Source organism: Penaeus vannamei, chromosome 30, assembly GCF_042767895.1.
Source record: "Penaeus vannamei isolate JL-2024 chromosome 30, ASM4276789v1, whole genome shotgun sequence".
NCBI lineage: Eukaryota > Metazoa > Arthropoda > Malacostraca > Decapoda > Penaeidae > Penaeus > Penaeus vannamei.
The window spans coordinates 9,554,606-9,569,605 of NC_091578.1; the positions used below are offsets into that span (position 1 = coordinate 9,554,606).

The 15,000-nt window shown below is 43.1% G+C and overlaps 1 protein-coding gene across 1 annotated transcript in view; it reads right to left on the reverse strand.

Annotated features, from left to right (window-relative positions):
- The window catches only part of CDase (neutral ceramidase), a gene marked incomplete at its 5' end in the record, with an annotated part of 13,555 nt that extends 5,229 nt beyond the window's left edge, over positions 1 to 8,326 (reverse strand). Inside the window, 9 exon segments of the mRNA XM_070142963.1 lie at positions 683 to 850; positions 1,887 to 2,087; positions 2,374 to 2,499; positions 3,094 to 3,288; positions 3,669 to 3,776; positions 4,038 to 4,247; positions 4,922 to 5,052; positions 6,899 to 7,094; positions 8,150 to 8,326. Of these exon segments, the coding sequence (XP_069999064.1) occupies positions 683 to 850; positions 1,887 to 2,087; positions 2,374 to 2,499; positions 3,094 to 3,288; positions 3,669 to 3,776; positions 4,038 to 4,247; positions 4,922 to 5,052; positions 6,899 to 7,094; positions 8,150 to 8,326 (1,512 nt within the window).
- Positions 8,327 to 15,000: the final 6,674 nt, after the last annotated feature.

Below are 15,000 nucleotides of genomic sequence, written 5' to 3' on the forward strand. Positions count from 1 at the left end.
AAGTCGATGTCTCGTAGGATTGTGGGGAGTGTGTAGACGTTATTTATTCTCTCTTTCTTACTTTACTAATTTTCTGTCTCTCACTCTCTCTTGTTCTCTCTCTTTCTCTCTCTCTCTCTTCCTACTCTATCTATCTATCGATCAGTCTTTCTGTCTATCTATCTATGACTATCTGTTTATCTGTCTTCCTGTCGACCTTTCTATTCATCTACCAATTCATCTGCCTGTTCACCTATCTGTATCCATCGATCTATCTATGTCTGTTAATCTATCTATCCATCCATCTATTTGCCTCTCTACTGATGTCTGTCCATCTATCTATCTGTTTATCTATCTATTTATCTATGTCTATCTGAATTATTTTCAGTTTTGGGTTTATGGAACACACACACACACACACACACACACACACACACACACACACACACACACACACACACGCACACGCGCACGCACGCACGCACGCACACACACACACACACACACACACACAAACGCGCACACACACACATACAATAAACAAACACAACCAAACGCACAATCAAGCACACTAACAAACAAACACAAACACGCAATGAAACACACTAACAAACACACACACAAACAAAAACAAACACACTAACACAAACACGCAAACAAACAAACATGCAACCGCCGCCACATAAAAGGACCCGCCACTCACGAACTTGGCGGTGACCGTCTCCCCAACATAAGCCAGGGGATACGGCTCAGCGATGACGTCACCGAATGCCTTGCCGAGCGGGGTGCCGTCGAACATGACCCCAGGCAGGAGGGTCATGACACTGTCTGTCATGTCAGGTGGCGAAGGACCCGGCTCAGGTTGTTCGCCCTGGGGAATAGAGGGTGAGAGAGAGTGAGAATGAGAGAAAGAGAGAGAGAGAGAGAGAGAGAGAGAGAGAGAGAGAGAGAGAGAGAGAGAGAGAGAGAGAGAGAGAGAGAGAGAGAGAGAGAATGAGAATGAGAGAAAGAGAGAGAGAGAGAGAGAGAGAGACAGAGAGAGAGAGAGAGACGGAATAGAGTGAGAGAGAGAGAGAGACGGAATAGAGTGTGAGAGAGAGAGAGAGAAGACGGAATAGAGTGAGAGAGAGAGAGAGAGAGAGACGGAATAGAGTGAGAGAGAGAGAGAGAAAGAGAAGAGAATAGAGTGAGAGAGAGAAGAGAAAGAGAGAGAGAGAGTGAGAGAGAGAGAGAGAGAGAGAGAGAGAGAGAGAGAGAGAGAGAGAGAGAGAGAGAGAGAGAGAGAGAGAGAGAGAGAGAAGAGAAGAGAAGAGAAGAGGAGAGACGAGAAGAAAAGAGAGAGAGAGAGAGAAGAGGAGAAAGAGAAGAGATAGAGAGATAGAGAAGAGGACAGAAGAGAAGAAAAGAGAAGCGAAAAGAAGAGAGATAATTTTAAAGAATCGGCATCATCATTCATACAGTACTTATACAAACACTGACGGAACTGAATGTTTGTCAGTGTCCTTATCCTCCGCAATATTGAAGTCATGGAATGCACATTTAACCGGAAAAACGCCTGTGACCCGTATGCTGACAAAGAAGTATCATGACGAAGCCGGAAGTCGAGCAATCAAAAAATATTTATTGCCTTATTTAAAAAAGGGGAAAAAATCTACTCTTACAAACTAACCTTCATTCAGATATACACAAAGAATCCGAGATTTCAAAGTCTCTCCATCAAAAATATTTATTGTCATAGGGAAAAAAAGAAGAAAAATTATACTCGTACAAACTAACCTTCATTCAGATACGAAGATTCCGACATTCCAAAGTCTCTCGATACACTCCACGTAAATCCACCTCATTATCATCATTACTATATTTCACTACTATCTCTTATTGCCACATCATAACCGCTTCGGAAGTACCTTGACCATGGCGGCGGCGAGGTAGGAGTACTGCTGCATGTAGGCGCTGCAGGTGTGGGGCCCGTAGATGGTGGAGGCGGCCTCGTACCTCTGCACCTGGTACTCCTCCCACGTTGTGATGTAGTGAGTGTACACGTTGGAGAGGCCGGCGATCACGGGCACGGTTCCTGGGACGCCCTCGCTCTCGAGTGTCGCTGCCACCTGCACAGAAGGGGGTCGTATTGAATAATGAAAACATGCAGGATACATAAACGTATATAGATAGACTGATAGATATGTAGATAGATGAATAGATAGATAGAAAGAACGCGAGAGAGAGAGAGAGAGAGAGAGAGAGAGAGAGAGAGAGAGAGAGAGAGAGAGAGAGAGAGAGAGAGAGAGAGAGAGAGAGAGAGAGAGAGAGAAAGCATAACTGACACTACGTACCTTCTAACAGCAGCATATCCGTCCACCACTTCTGCACAAGCTAAAACTGCCCTAGGCCTACCTGGTCCCGGAAGCGACGGCCGCACATGGTCGTGAACTCCCCTGGCACCGGAAGAATGATCAGCTGACCGACGCGTCCCACCTGGGTGTCGACGATCCTCGGGTGCCACGCGTACGGGAAGTTTATCTGCAAACATGTTGTGAACGTGATCATCTCCGTTTGTTGACTTTCTGGAGCGCTGCGTTTGGATTTATTTTATTTTTACTTCTTTTGGTTCTGTTGGTAGATGTGAATAACAGAAAGATAGACGTGCGGTTAGAAATGATGTAGATGAGTAAATGAAAAGATATGACGTCTATGTGTAAGTGATTTTCGTCGCGACACTAATTATGTTCTTGTATCTCAACCCGGGCACCTACTTCCGTTAACAATGGATGGGTTTGAATCCAATTTAGCTTCATTTCATATATGAAATTGTTTTAATTAATACTATCAAAATGTACATATGCAGTCAACAAACATCAAAGATGCAGATCAATGCCTCAATTTCTCAGATTTGTGAATAAAGCATGTCTGAAATTGTCCCACTAGAAGGGAGCAACGACCTCTAGGTTGAGAAATCTGGCTATACATACACGTAGATGGTAATCGAACCGCATTGAAAAAAATCAAAAACACATTTCCTTAAACGAAAATAACCCAAAGCATGTATTTCCGCATTCGGCAAGACCCAAGAGAGCGAGCTCCTGAGACCCCTTGCGAGAGGCGGGGATGACTCACCTCGCCCGTGTCCAGCAGGATGGGCTTGGGGTCGTGGCAGGCAACCTGTTCGGGCGAGGGCTTGTGCAGGGCGCCGCTCACCATGTTCCAGAAGGGGTTGCCCTCCGTCATGCCCTGGGTGAAGTCGAAGGCGCCCGGGCCGTCGATGGTGCCCGCCGCGAAGCTGTACCCCAGGGCGGGCATGCACGTCTTGCCCTGGTTCAGAAAGGGTTGTGTGTTTTCTCTGGGGTCTTGTAATTACTATAGGGATTGGTTTATCTATATGAGCGTAGAATGTTCATAATATCAAAGATATAAATGTATAAAGGTAAAACTAAACCTCTTGATATATTTCATAAAAGTAGAAATAATCCTATTTTAATATAACATTAAGGTAGAAACAAAGCTGAAAAATAAACCTGTCATCAACATAGAAATAAACCTGTCTTATATATTCTATAAAGGTAGAAATGTATTTTTAATATATTCTATAAAATTAGATTTAAAAATATATATTCTATAAAGGTAGAAATACATTTATTTAATATACTCAAGGTCTTTTCTTTGTCAGACCCAACACAGGCAGAAAGCAGTACCGTGGATCCGTCATCGTAGTGCACCGTGTAGTCCGCCATGTCAACGAACTGCTGCGCGAACTGAACAGGTCCCGACATCTTGACGGCGGCAGCATCGTGGTACAGTTCCTGAAATTATGTTTTCTTCTTATTTATGATTCTATTTTTCTTACTTATGACTCATTCTTTCCTTTTCCTTATATTATGTTTTTTTTTCTTAATTATGATTCTTCCTTTCCGTTTCCATATCAGATTACGAGACAAGGAATTCTGGATAATACTGTAATACATTTCCATGAAGGTGTTTTTACCATCCAAATACATTTTTTTCTCGTGTAATCGACCCTAAAACTTTGATAAAAAAAAAAAAAATGTGAAAAAAAATCTCACCCAAGCCTTCTGGAACTGGTTCTCGCCGATGATCCTCGTGCTGTCCATCATGTTCCTCCCGGGCCCGAAGGCGATGCAGTTCTGGACGCGGCCGTTGCACGTGGAGGAGGAGAGCTCGCAGGGGAGGCCCGTGTCGACGCACCGCGGGCCCTTCGTGTTCGGACTCACGTCGCCGCAGTTCGATTGCGCGAACGCCGCCACGAACTTCCCCTGAAATGCGGGCGGGGGGGGGGGGGGGTGAGAAAGCGAGGAGGCGGGGGGTGGACGTCGGGAAATGGGTGGGAGGGAGGGGCTTTTGTCAACATTTTAAAATATATTTGCACTTTATGATATAATTTGTACATAAGAGGCTATATATATACACAATGCATACATACATACACCACATACACACACACACACACACACACACACACACACACACACACACACACATATATATATATATATATATATTATATACACACACACACATACACACACACACACACACACACACACACACACACACACACACACACACACACACACACACACACACATATATATATATATATATATACATATATATATACATATATATATATATATATATATATATATATATATATATATATATATATATATATATACACACATATAAATGTATGTGTGTGTGTGGGGGTGGGTGGGGGGGTGTGGGTGCGAGTGTGCGTGTCTGAGTGTGAGTGCGAGTGTGTGCGTGTTTTTGTGTAAGTGCATTCGCGACACATACATAGACACACACAACGAGTTTTTGATGAGCACGCATCTTCCTGTTTGGCAATCTGGCTTAATCTGGCGCGAGAGGAGCAGCTCCCACCGGCCATCGGAAACCAGTTCGGCTCCTTCTTTCGCCCCCTTACCTGGCCAGGCAGAGCCCCGGGGTTCATGGCCTTCTCGAAGAGCTGGGAGGCGTAGCCCTTGTTGTCTCCAGATACCAGCTTGTTCGTGTTGTTCATGGAGGTTGGGTGAACAGCGTACCAGTTCACCATACCTGCGACAGCGAAAAAGATACTGTGGAAAAGGTACAATTTTATATTTTTAGTTCAACTTTTGGCTAGCTTGATTCATGACGATGATCAACAGGTCATGCAGATCCATGTTGACAAGAAATATCACATTGTATATATAACCAAAGCCAAGATTACAACAGACCTGTTCATGTCCACAGTTACTTCAAGAATCCCTAATTTCAAATATATACTTTCGTTAGTTTGCCCATGATAATAATCTCCAGGTCATGCATAAATACTGTCCTGACTGCCGCTCAAGATTGTTAGCAAGACACTTCTAAATAAGGCGACCGGGTCACTCTAGAATGCAGTACGTGAACAAGGCCATGACATATACGGGCATATGACGTCGAAATTGCTTCATGCCCTTATTCACATGTCCATCGTTCGTGAAGCTGATCAGCTGGATTACTACCATTTTTTAGAATTAATTATTTGCAGAATATTTTCACCTTCCGTTATTTGACAAACAGATTTAACTAATTAGGATATAATTTATGCTCTGGATAATTTGTATCTTTTCTTTATAATTCTGACAAATATACAATTTCAATAATGTAGTTGATAAGTTGATAGGGTAATATCATAAGCACTTATTCTCCCCCCTCTCTCTCCGTCCTTCCCTTCTTCCTTCTCTCCCACCTCCTTCCCTCCTTCCCTCTTTTCCTGCCTCCCTCTCACTCTCTTTCTCTCCCCCACTTCTCTCTCCTCCTCCACCACCACCACAACTTTCTCCTCCTCCCCCATCTTCTCCTCTTCCTCCTCCTTCTTTTTTTCTTCTTTTCATTCTACTTCTACCCCTCCTCATCCCCCTTCTCTTTTTCTCTCTCTCCTCCTCCTCCGTCTCTTTTTCTTCCCCTCCTCCTCTTTTTTACTTCTCTTTCTACTCCTCCTCTCCCTCACCATCATCACCCACACTACCATCACCACCTCCTCCCCCTCCTCTTCCACCTCCTCACCCTCCGCCAACACCATCACCTCCTCCTTTTTCTCCTCCTCTACATTATCCCCATTATCATCCTACACCTTTTCCACTACCTCCTCCTCCCCCTCTACCACCACCACCGCGCCCTCCTCCTCCACCTCCCACTCCTTTCCCTTCCCTCTTTTCCTGCCTCCCTCTCACTCTCTTTCTCTCCCCCACTTCTCTCTCCTCCTCCCCCACCACCACAACTTCCTCCTCCTCCCCCCCCTTCTCCTCTTCCTCCTCCCTCTTTTCTTTTTCTTTTCATTCTACTTCTACCCCTCCTCATCCCCCTTCTCTTTTTCTCTCTCTCCTCCTCCTCCGTCTCTTTTTCTTCCCCTCCTCCTCTTTTTTACTTCTCTTTCTACTCCTCCTCTCCCTCACCATCATCACCCACACTACCATCACCACCTCCTCCCCCTCCTCTTCCACCTCCTCACCCTCCGCCAACACCATCACCTCCTCCTTTTTCTCCTCCTCTACATTATCCCCATTATCATCCTACACCTTTTCCACTACCTCCTCCTCCCCCTCTACCACCACCACCGCGCCCTCCTCCTCCACCTCCCACTCCTTTCCCATCCCCTCCTCCTCCACCACCACAACCTCCTCCTCCTACCCCTCCTCCACATCCCTCTCCATCACCACCACTACAAGTTCCTCCTCCACCTCCCCCTCCACCACAACCTCCTCCTCCACATCCCCCTCCACCACCACCACTACCCCTTCCTCCTTCACATCCCCCTCCACCACCACCACCACAACCTCCTCCTCCTACCCCTCCTCCACATCCCCCTCCACTACCACCACCACTACCCCTTCCTCCTCCTCCACCACCACCACCATAACCTCCTCCTCCTCACCCAAATCGGTTCCATCCTCGGCCACCAGTCTCAACAACGTCATCGTCTTATCCGTATTATGCTCGTACTTCGCCCTCTCCTCCTCCGGGTTGTTCAGGTACCCCGTCGGCGACCGGTTGATGGAGGTATCGAGGAGGTCGCCGCTGTTCACGTACACGAAGCCGGGTACCATATTCTCGTGCGCCATCACAATGCTCTGGATTGGGAAAAAGGTGATTGGTTCGATCAGATGGGCAAGTCCGTTGGTAAATGATTATGCTCTTGGTTTATTCAACTGTTAGCGAATTATATTGTTCATTTCATTGGTGACTTATTTCACTGTTTACTAGTTCCATCGTTAATCAATTTAGATGTTGATTCATTCTATTGCTAACTAACTCCACCGTCAATTATTTCCATTATAAATTATCATTTGACTGTTAATGAATGCCACAGTTAACTGATTCCACTGTTAATTCCATTGATAGTCAATTCCACTGTTAACTAATGCCACTGTTAATTCCATTGATAGTTAATTATACTGTTACTAATGCCATTGTTAATTCCACTGATAGTCAATTCCACTGTTAACTAAAATCCATTGTTAGGTATCTTCATCGTCAATCAATTCCAGTGTGAAATATTTACATGGCTGACTAACTGGTCCCTTACTGAATGGAAGAAATTAATTTTGGTTCTATTTAGATTTCAAATCTGATGTTATGGTCATCTCAAAAAGAGAGACAAAGATAAAGAGAAAGAAAAGAGTGATGCGGAAGGACGGAAATAGGAAAGGGGCGAGGAAGTGGGGCTAGAAGAAAGGCTGAAGGGGCAGAGAGGAAAAGGGAAAGAGAGAGGGATGTGAGATAAAGCACAATAGAAGAGAAGAGGAGAGAGAGAGAGAGAGAGAGAGAGAGTGTGTAAGAGAAAGAGAGAGAAGGGGGGATAGATAGATAGAGAGAAGAGAAGAGGAGAGAGAGCTAAAGAGTGTAAGAGAAAGAGAGAGAGAGAAAGAGAGCAAAAGAGTGTAAGAAAGAGAGAGAAGGGGGAGGGAGAGAGAGAACAAGAAAAAAGAAAGAGAGAAAAAATCCTTAAACTAACACATACAAATCACTTGATCATCCCTATTCATCCACTATACACGTAGTAGGAACACAACACGAATAACCGTAAAACCACAACCATAAAATAACTCTAAACAAACCAGTCTCAGCCTTCCCAAACAGCCATTCTTACCTGGTAGTCTCAACCTCCCCAAACAGCCATTCTTACCTGGTAGATCCCCTCCACCATAGCGTCCAGAGTTTCGTGAATGAAGCCCATGGACGTAATATCAAAGAGCAGGTACTGGAGATACCCTGCAGGACCGGAGTGTGTGTGTGTACCGCTCAGCATCACGTTGGCATGGGTGTACACGTTCCCGTATTGTGCCTGGAGACGCTCTACCACCTGTGTGATGGGGGAGAAGCTTTGTAGAAATTTAAAATAGAGGTTGTGTTGGCTGAGAAGTAATGGAGATTCTTTTTATTTTATTTTTAATGGGATTTTCTCTTGGCTATTGTCTAGGCTTTTCTTTGTTCAGTTTTATCGTTTATTTTTCTTTGGCTAATGTAATCTATATATATATATATTTTTTTTTACTGGGATTCTCTTTTGGTTATTATCTAGGTTTTATTTTGTTAAATTTTACCGTTTTTCCCTCTGGATAACGCAATCTAAGCTCAAGTTTCTCTTACCGAGCAAAGGATTTTCTTATTTGACAAAGATTTTCTCTCGAAATGACAGCCCGTGCGCCGTTCCCCACTTCAAGCGTCCTTGACAAAAACCCGCGCTCTAGTTTTACTCTTTTTCGTATTGTGTTTTATGCAAAGTGGCGCCAGGTGTGCGTGTGTGTTTATTTTTATTTTGTGAGGTTGATAGTTCCTCAGTTCGTGACGCGAAAATATTTGAAAGATGTTTCTGAAGCGAGAATATTATTTCTAAATATATATATAAATAATATATAAATAAATAAAATCACCACATAATTTAATCGTTTTACCATTATTGTTGCCATTTATAAGCACCATGGTTATCATTATTCTCGATGGTATTATATTTATCCTCACCTTCATCATTCTCATCTTCACTAGCATCAGTTAATGCCATTATACTCTTCATTGTGTGGGCGTGCGTGTGTGTGCGTGTGCGCGTGTGTGTGTGTGTGTGTGTGTGTGTGTGTGTGTGTGTGTGTGTGTGTGTGTGTGTGTGTGTGTGTGTGTGTGTGTGTGTGTGTGTGTGTGTATGTGTGTGTGTGTGTACAATCTTATCCAAAAAATCTCAAGAATACTGTTAATGGTTATTGTCACTAATTAGCATGCCTTATTAACCAACCTTCAATTTTTAAAACATTAAATTACATTTCCGTTCTTTTCTATTATACAACATCTTCCCAATTCACACGAAAATGCAGAAAGAATTATACCAAAAATATGAATGACACTGATATAACAATTGCCGCCCTTATAGCACGGTTGATGACACAGTTGCAGTAATGATGAGAAATTGTCAAGGTCATGAAACAGTCAGAAAGGAAAAGAACATTACAGAGTTAAAAACATTAGAAGAAACATTTTATTTCTAACTTTAAATCAAATCTTAGAACTCATCATTACTCAATCCATGAAAACTTTATCCTTCTAAGTCACCAGACATTAGAAGGATAATGAAATGAATAAAACGATTAAGTAAGCTCTTTCCTTCAGCTTTTTAAATTGATAATGAAAATCCCTTTTTTCAAACTCTTTCGTCGTAAGGTAGTTATTCTCCTTCGCAACGGTACTCAACCAATGAACTTAATCCTTTCCTACAAATTCATCAGTCAAGGAGCGAGTCCTTTCTTCCAGACGCAGCATTCAATTTAAAAAAATCTTATAGAAAAGTTATCGAGAAGTAAACAACATCTTTTCTTTCAAACTCACCAGACAATAAAAGAATCTTTTTCTCTCTAAATATAATTTCTTCCTTCAAACTCCTCATGATAATAATAAATCACTCTATAATAAAATAAATCTTTCATTCATTCACCCATATCATTCAATATCAAAAGAAGCTTTTCTAATCTAATTAATCAATGAATATGAAATCTTTCAAACTCATCATGGTAACAATACATCACAAAATAATAAAACAAATAATTCATTCAATCACATAGCATTCAATAACAAAAAGAATCTTTTCTAATCTAATTAATCGATAAATATGAAATCTCTCAAACTCATTATGATAATAATACATCACTTAGTGATAAACAAAATCATTCATGCATTCAATAACAAAAGAATCTTTCCTAATCTACTTAATCAATAGATATAATCTTTTCTTTCAAACATCATGGTGACATCACTCAATAATAAACCAAATCATTCATTCATTCACTCATATTCAATAACAAACAGAAACCCTTCCTCCAACCTCACCAGGGGTCGTCCGGCCATTGTACCAGAAAGGAACGACCACCCTCTCTCCTGCGCTGCATCCCACTCCCCTATTTCCCACACGACTGCCATCCCGTAACAGACACAGACACGCACACGCACACGCAATCCCCCTTCAGTAACGGATGTGAACAAGGAAACTTTTCTCCGGCGCGATCGTAGTCATCCAAAAAGGTAATGATGGTCCTTCGCTTCACGGAATCTGACCGAAACGGCTGGATATGTGAAGCGGACGGAGTTGGCTGGACATGTGTGGCAATGAGATGAGGTGCGCGAGGGAAATGCTTCGGAAATGGGAGGTATGAGTCCTGCTGTATTGGAAAATCTGTGCCTGGGTCGCTTTGCAGTGGAGAGTGGGTGGCAATTTATCAAAAAATGAAGGACTTGTTATGATAACAAGAAAGCGTAAAAGAGATTATAAGATATACAGCTGGATGTGTGGATCAATAAGTAATTTTTAAAGCTAACAATGTTTACAAAGAGAGAGAGAGAGAGAGAGAGAGAGAGAGAGAGAGAGAGAGAGAAAGAGAGCGAGAGAGCGAGAGAGAGAGAAAGAGAGAGAGAGAGAGAGAGAGAGAGAGACAGACAGACAGACAGAGACAGACAGACATGCAGGCAGAGAGAGACAGACAGACAGACGGACAGAGAGAGAGTGAGTGAAAGAGAGAGAGAGACAGACAGGCATAGAGAGAGAGAGAGAGAGAGAGAGAAAGAGAGAGAGAGAGAGAGAGAGAGAGAGAGAGAGAGAGAGAGAGAGAGAGAGAGAGAGAGAGAGAGAGAGAGAGAGAGAGAGACGGTAGTAACAGGAACCATATGATGGTGGTATGTCTTACGTGGTAATTTGAGGGACGTCAATGATATGGCCTTCACACATAGCAACAACAGAAAGATAACGGAAAAAAGACATAAATCGATTCCCTTGCAGTTATACCTCATACCAAAAATAACAACAATAACAAAAAACACACACATAAAATGAAAAGAAACAAAAACACACAAAATGGAACTAAACACAAACATAAAATAGCAAACAACAAAAAACAAACATAAAACGGAAATCAACAAAAGACAAACACATTAAATTTAAAACAACAACAAAACACAATCACAAAATGGAAAACACAAACTAAAACACAAACGCAAACAATGAAAAACAACAAAACACAAACACATAAACTAGAAAGCATTAACAAAAATAACGAAAACAAACATGACAACACAAGCATTCCCGTTTCCGAGGATCCGAACGCGGCCGCACGAGACCGTCGCTCCCGAAGACCCGGAAGTCATTTCCTCGCCGCGATCTCCCCGCTCGACCAAAATGGGCTCCTCTTCTTACTCCTCTTTCTTCTTCTTATCATTATCATTATTATCCTCCTCCTCCTTATTATTATTATTATTATTTATTATTATTATCATTATTATTATTATTATTATTATTATTATTTATTTACTTATTATTATTAGTAGTAGTATTGATATTATTATTATTATTTTCCTCCTCCTTCTTCCTCTTTCTCTTCTTCTTCCCCTTCTCCTTCTTCTTCTTCTTCCTCTCCTCCTGTTCCTCTTACTCCTCTCCCTTCTCCTCCTCTTTGTTATCATGATCGTTATTATTATTATTATTATTATATTTTCCTCCTCTTCCTCCTTGTTTTTCTTCTTCTTCCTCTTCTTCTCCTCCTCCTCCTCCTCCTTCGTCTTCTTCTCCTCCCCTCTTCTTCTTCTTCCTCTTCCTCTACCTCTCCCTCCACCTCCTCCTTGCCCCCCTTCTTCTTCTTCCTCTACCTCCTCCTCCTACTATTACTACCACCACCACCACTACTACTCCCCTTTCTTCTTCTTCTCCTCCTCCTCCTCCTCCTCCTCCTCCTCCTCCTCCTCTTCCTCCTCCTCCTCCTCCCCTCCTCCTCCCCCTCCTCCTCCTCCTCCCCGCCCAGAAGCCTCACGCCATCGCCGTTCGCAGAGCTTGGAGGTTTCCGCAATTCGGCAATTCTTACGCCACTCGAGTTGAATAACAGCGCTGTTGGGCCGGCTTGGCGAGGCGAAGCGCGGATTAAAAGGAAATGGCGAGGGTGATTCATTGTGGTTAAGTGTACAGAGACGTCCGTACGTTATCAGCCGGTGGATAAACGGGTAAGTTTGGTTTGGAAGAAGGAAATGCTCTGTATATATTTTTACAGACATGCAAGCACGCAGGTACGCAGGCAAGCAGGCAGGCACGCACACAAACACACACACACGCACGCACGCACGCACGCACGCACGCACGCACGCACGCACGCACACACACACACGCACGCACGCACACACACACAAAAAAAAAACACATATACATACATACACGCACGCACGCGCACAAAAAAAAACATATACATACATACACGCACGCACGCACGCACACACACACACTGCACACACACACACGCACGCACGCACGCACACACAAAAACACATATACATACATACACGCACGCACACACACACACACACACACACACACACACACACACACACACACACACACGCGCGCGCACACACACACACACACACACACACACACACTGCACACACACACACACACACGCACACACGCACACACACACACGGACACACGCACGCACGCACGCACCACATATACATACATACACGGGCTAACACGCACACACACACACACACACACATACATACACGCACACACACACACACACATACACACACACACACACACACACACACACACACACACACTGCACACACACACACACACACACTGCACACACACACACACACACACACGCACACACACACACGCACGCACGCACGCACGCACGCACACACGCACGCACGCGCATACACACACACGCCCACGCCCACTCCCACGCGCATACACACACACGCCCACACACACACACAAACATTTTTTCTTCCTTAATCTTTCGATATCCTGCTAAGTGTCGTTGCTCTCTCTTCCCCTGGGTCTTCCACCTCGAAGGAGAGAAAGGAGGAAGAAACGTGCAGGAAAAAGAGCGTGATGATGATACAGGAAATCCTTATGCGACGCTCAATGAAACCAATTCACGAAACTGTGTCGGATACTTTCGCTCTCCAAGGTTATAAGGTTCGCGAATCGTTAGCTCGAATCGTCTTTTTTTTAGGGTTTCAGATCCTACAGTAAAAGGATCAGGATAAAAAAGGGGGTGCAAATAAACGCAGGGGTTATGTAGGGAAAAGGGAGTTTAATACCATCACTTATGGAAGTATTGTTCATTGTTTATAAATTGCCACACGGGTGGCGGAGGGAAATATTAAAAGGTAATTTGTGAAACTACCTATTGTGCTTCCTGACAACACATGATGCGATAAAGAGATGATAACAATGCCCTTAGATTATTTCCATCTGTAGTGTCAAATGAGAACGTAATGTTAAATTGTATATGTCTTTACTATACATTCCCATTTGCTTGGAAACCCAACCTTGATCTCTCTCTCTTTCTCTCTTTCTCGCTCCTCTCTCTCTCTTTCTCTCTCGCTCTCTCTCTCTTTCTCTCTCGCTCCCCTTCTCTCTTTCTCACTTCCCATCCCCCCTCCTCTCTCTCTCTCTCTCTCTCTCTCTCTCTCTCTCTCTCTCTCTCTCTCTCTCTCTCTCTCTCTCTCTCTCTCTCTCTCTCTCTTTCTCTGTCTTTTTTCTCTCTCTCTCTCGCTCCTCCCCTCCCTCTCTCTCTCTCTCTCTCTCTCTCTCTCTCTCTCTCTCTCTCTCTCTCTCTCTCTCTCTCTCTCTCTCTCTCTCTCTCTCTCTCTCTCTCTTACTCTCTCGCTCACCCCCCCTCTCTCTCTCGCTCATCCACCTCTCCCTCCTCCTCATCCACCTCGCTCTCTCGATCACCTGGCTAACCTTGTGCCCCTCCATTCACCTAATCACACCTGTAATCCATAAAAGTTATTACATCTGCCCCTCCTCCTATTAGCCGTGTAAAATGCAGGCACCCTTCGTCTATTTGCTAATGAATACAAGCTGTTTGCGTTTCTGCTTGTACATTTATATTCAAATGAAGTGTAGATGTTTATTCATGGACTGCCGGTGAATGTAGTGAGGATGCGGGTACATCCATTTTTCTTACGAATCGACAATGCACTTGCTCTTATTTTCCTTTCCTGTACATCTCTCTTTTCTTTCATCTCTCTATTTTCCTTTCCTCGTATTTCTTTATTCATAATCTTCTTCCTCGTGTCTCATTATTCATTTTCTTCTCTCCTTCTTCCGACAACAAGAGAGGGGCACGAAAATAAGGTGTGCGTACGACAGTTCCACATTCCGATACGACGTCAAGAATCATATAATTTCCCAGGTTCTCTCCTTAGTGTGACAGTGCAAGCGAGAGTCGGTGGACTTTCCTTATTGAGAAGTGGAGATCGAGAGAAAGAGAGAAGAAATAAACTGTGGGATTATAGAGATAAGCTAACATGGTTTCATTTCAACAAAATTATTCAGATTATTTTTATCATTATAGTCATAATGATGATGATAAGGATAACAATATCATCATCATCTTCATTTTATTGTTATTACTATCATTATTATTATTACTATTGTTATTATTATTCCTAGTACTATTGTTATTATTATTAATATTACTATCAATATTA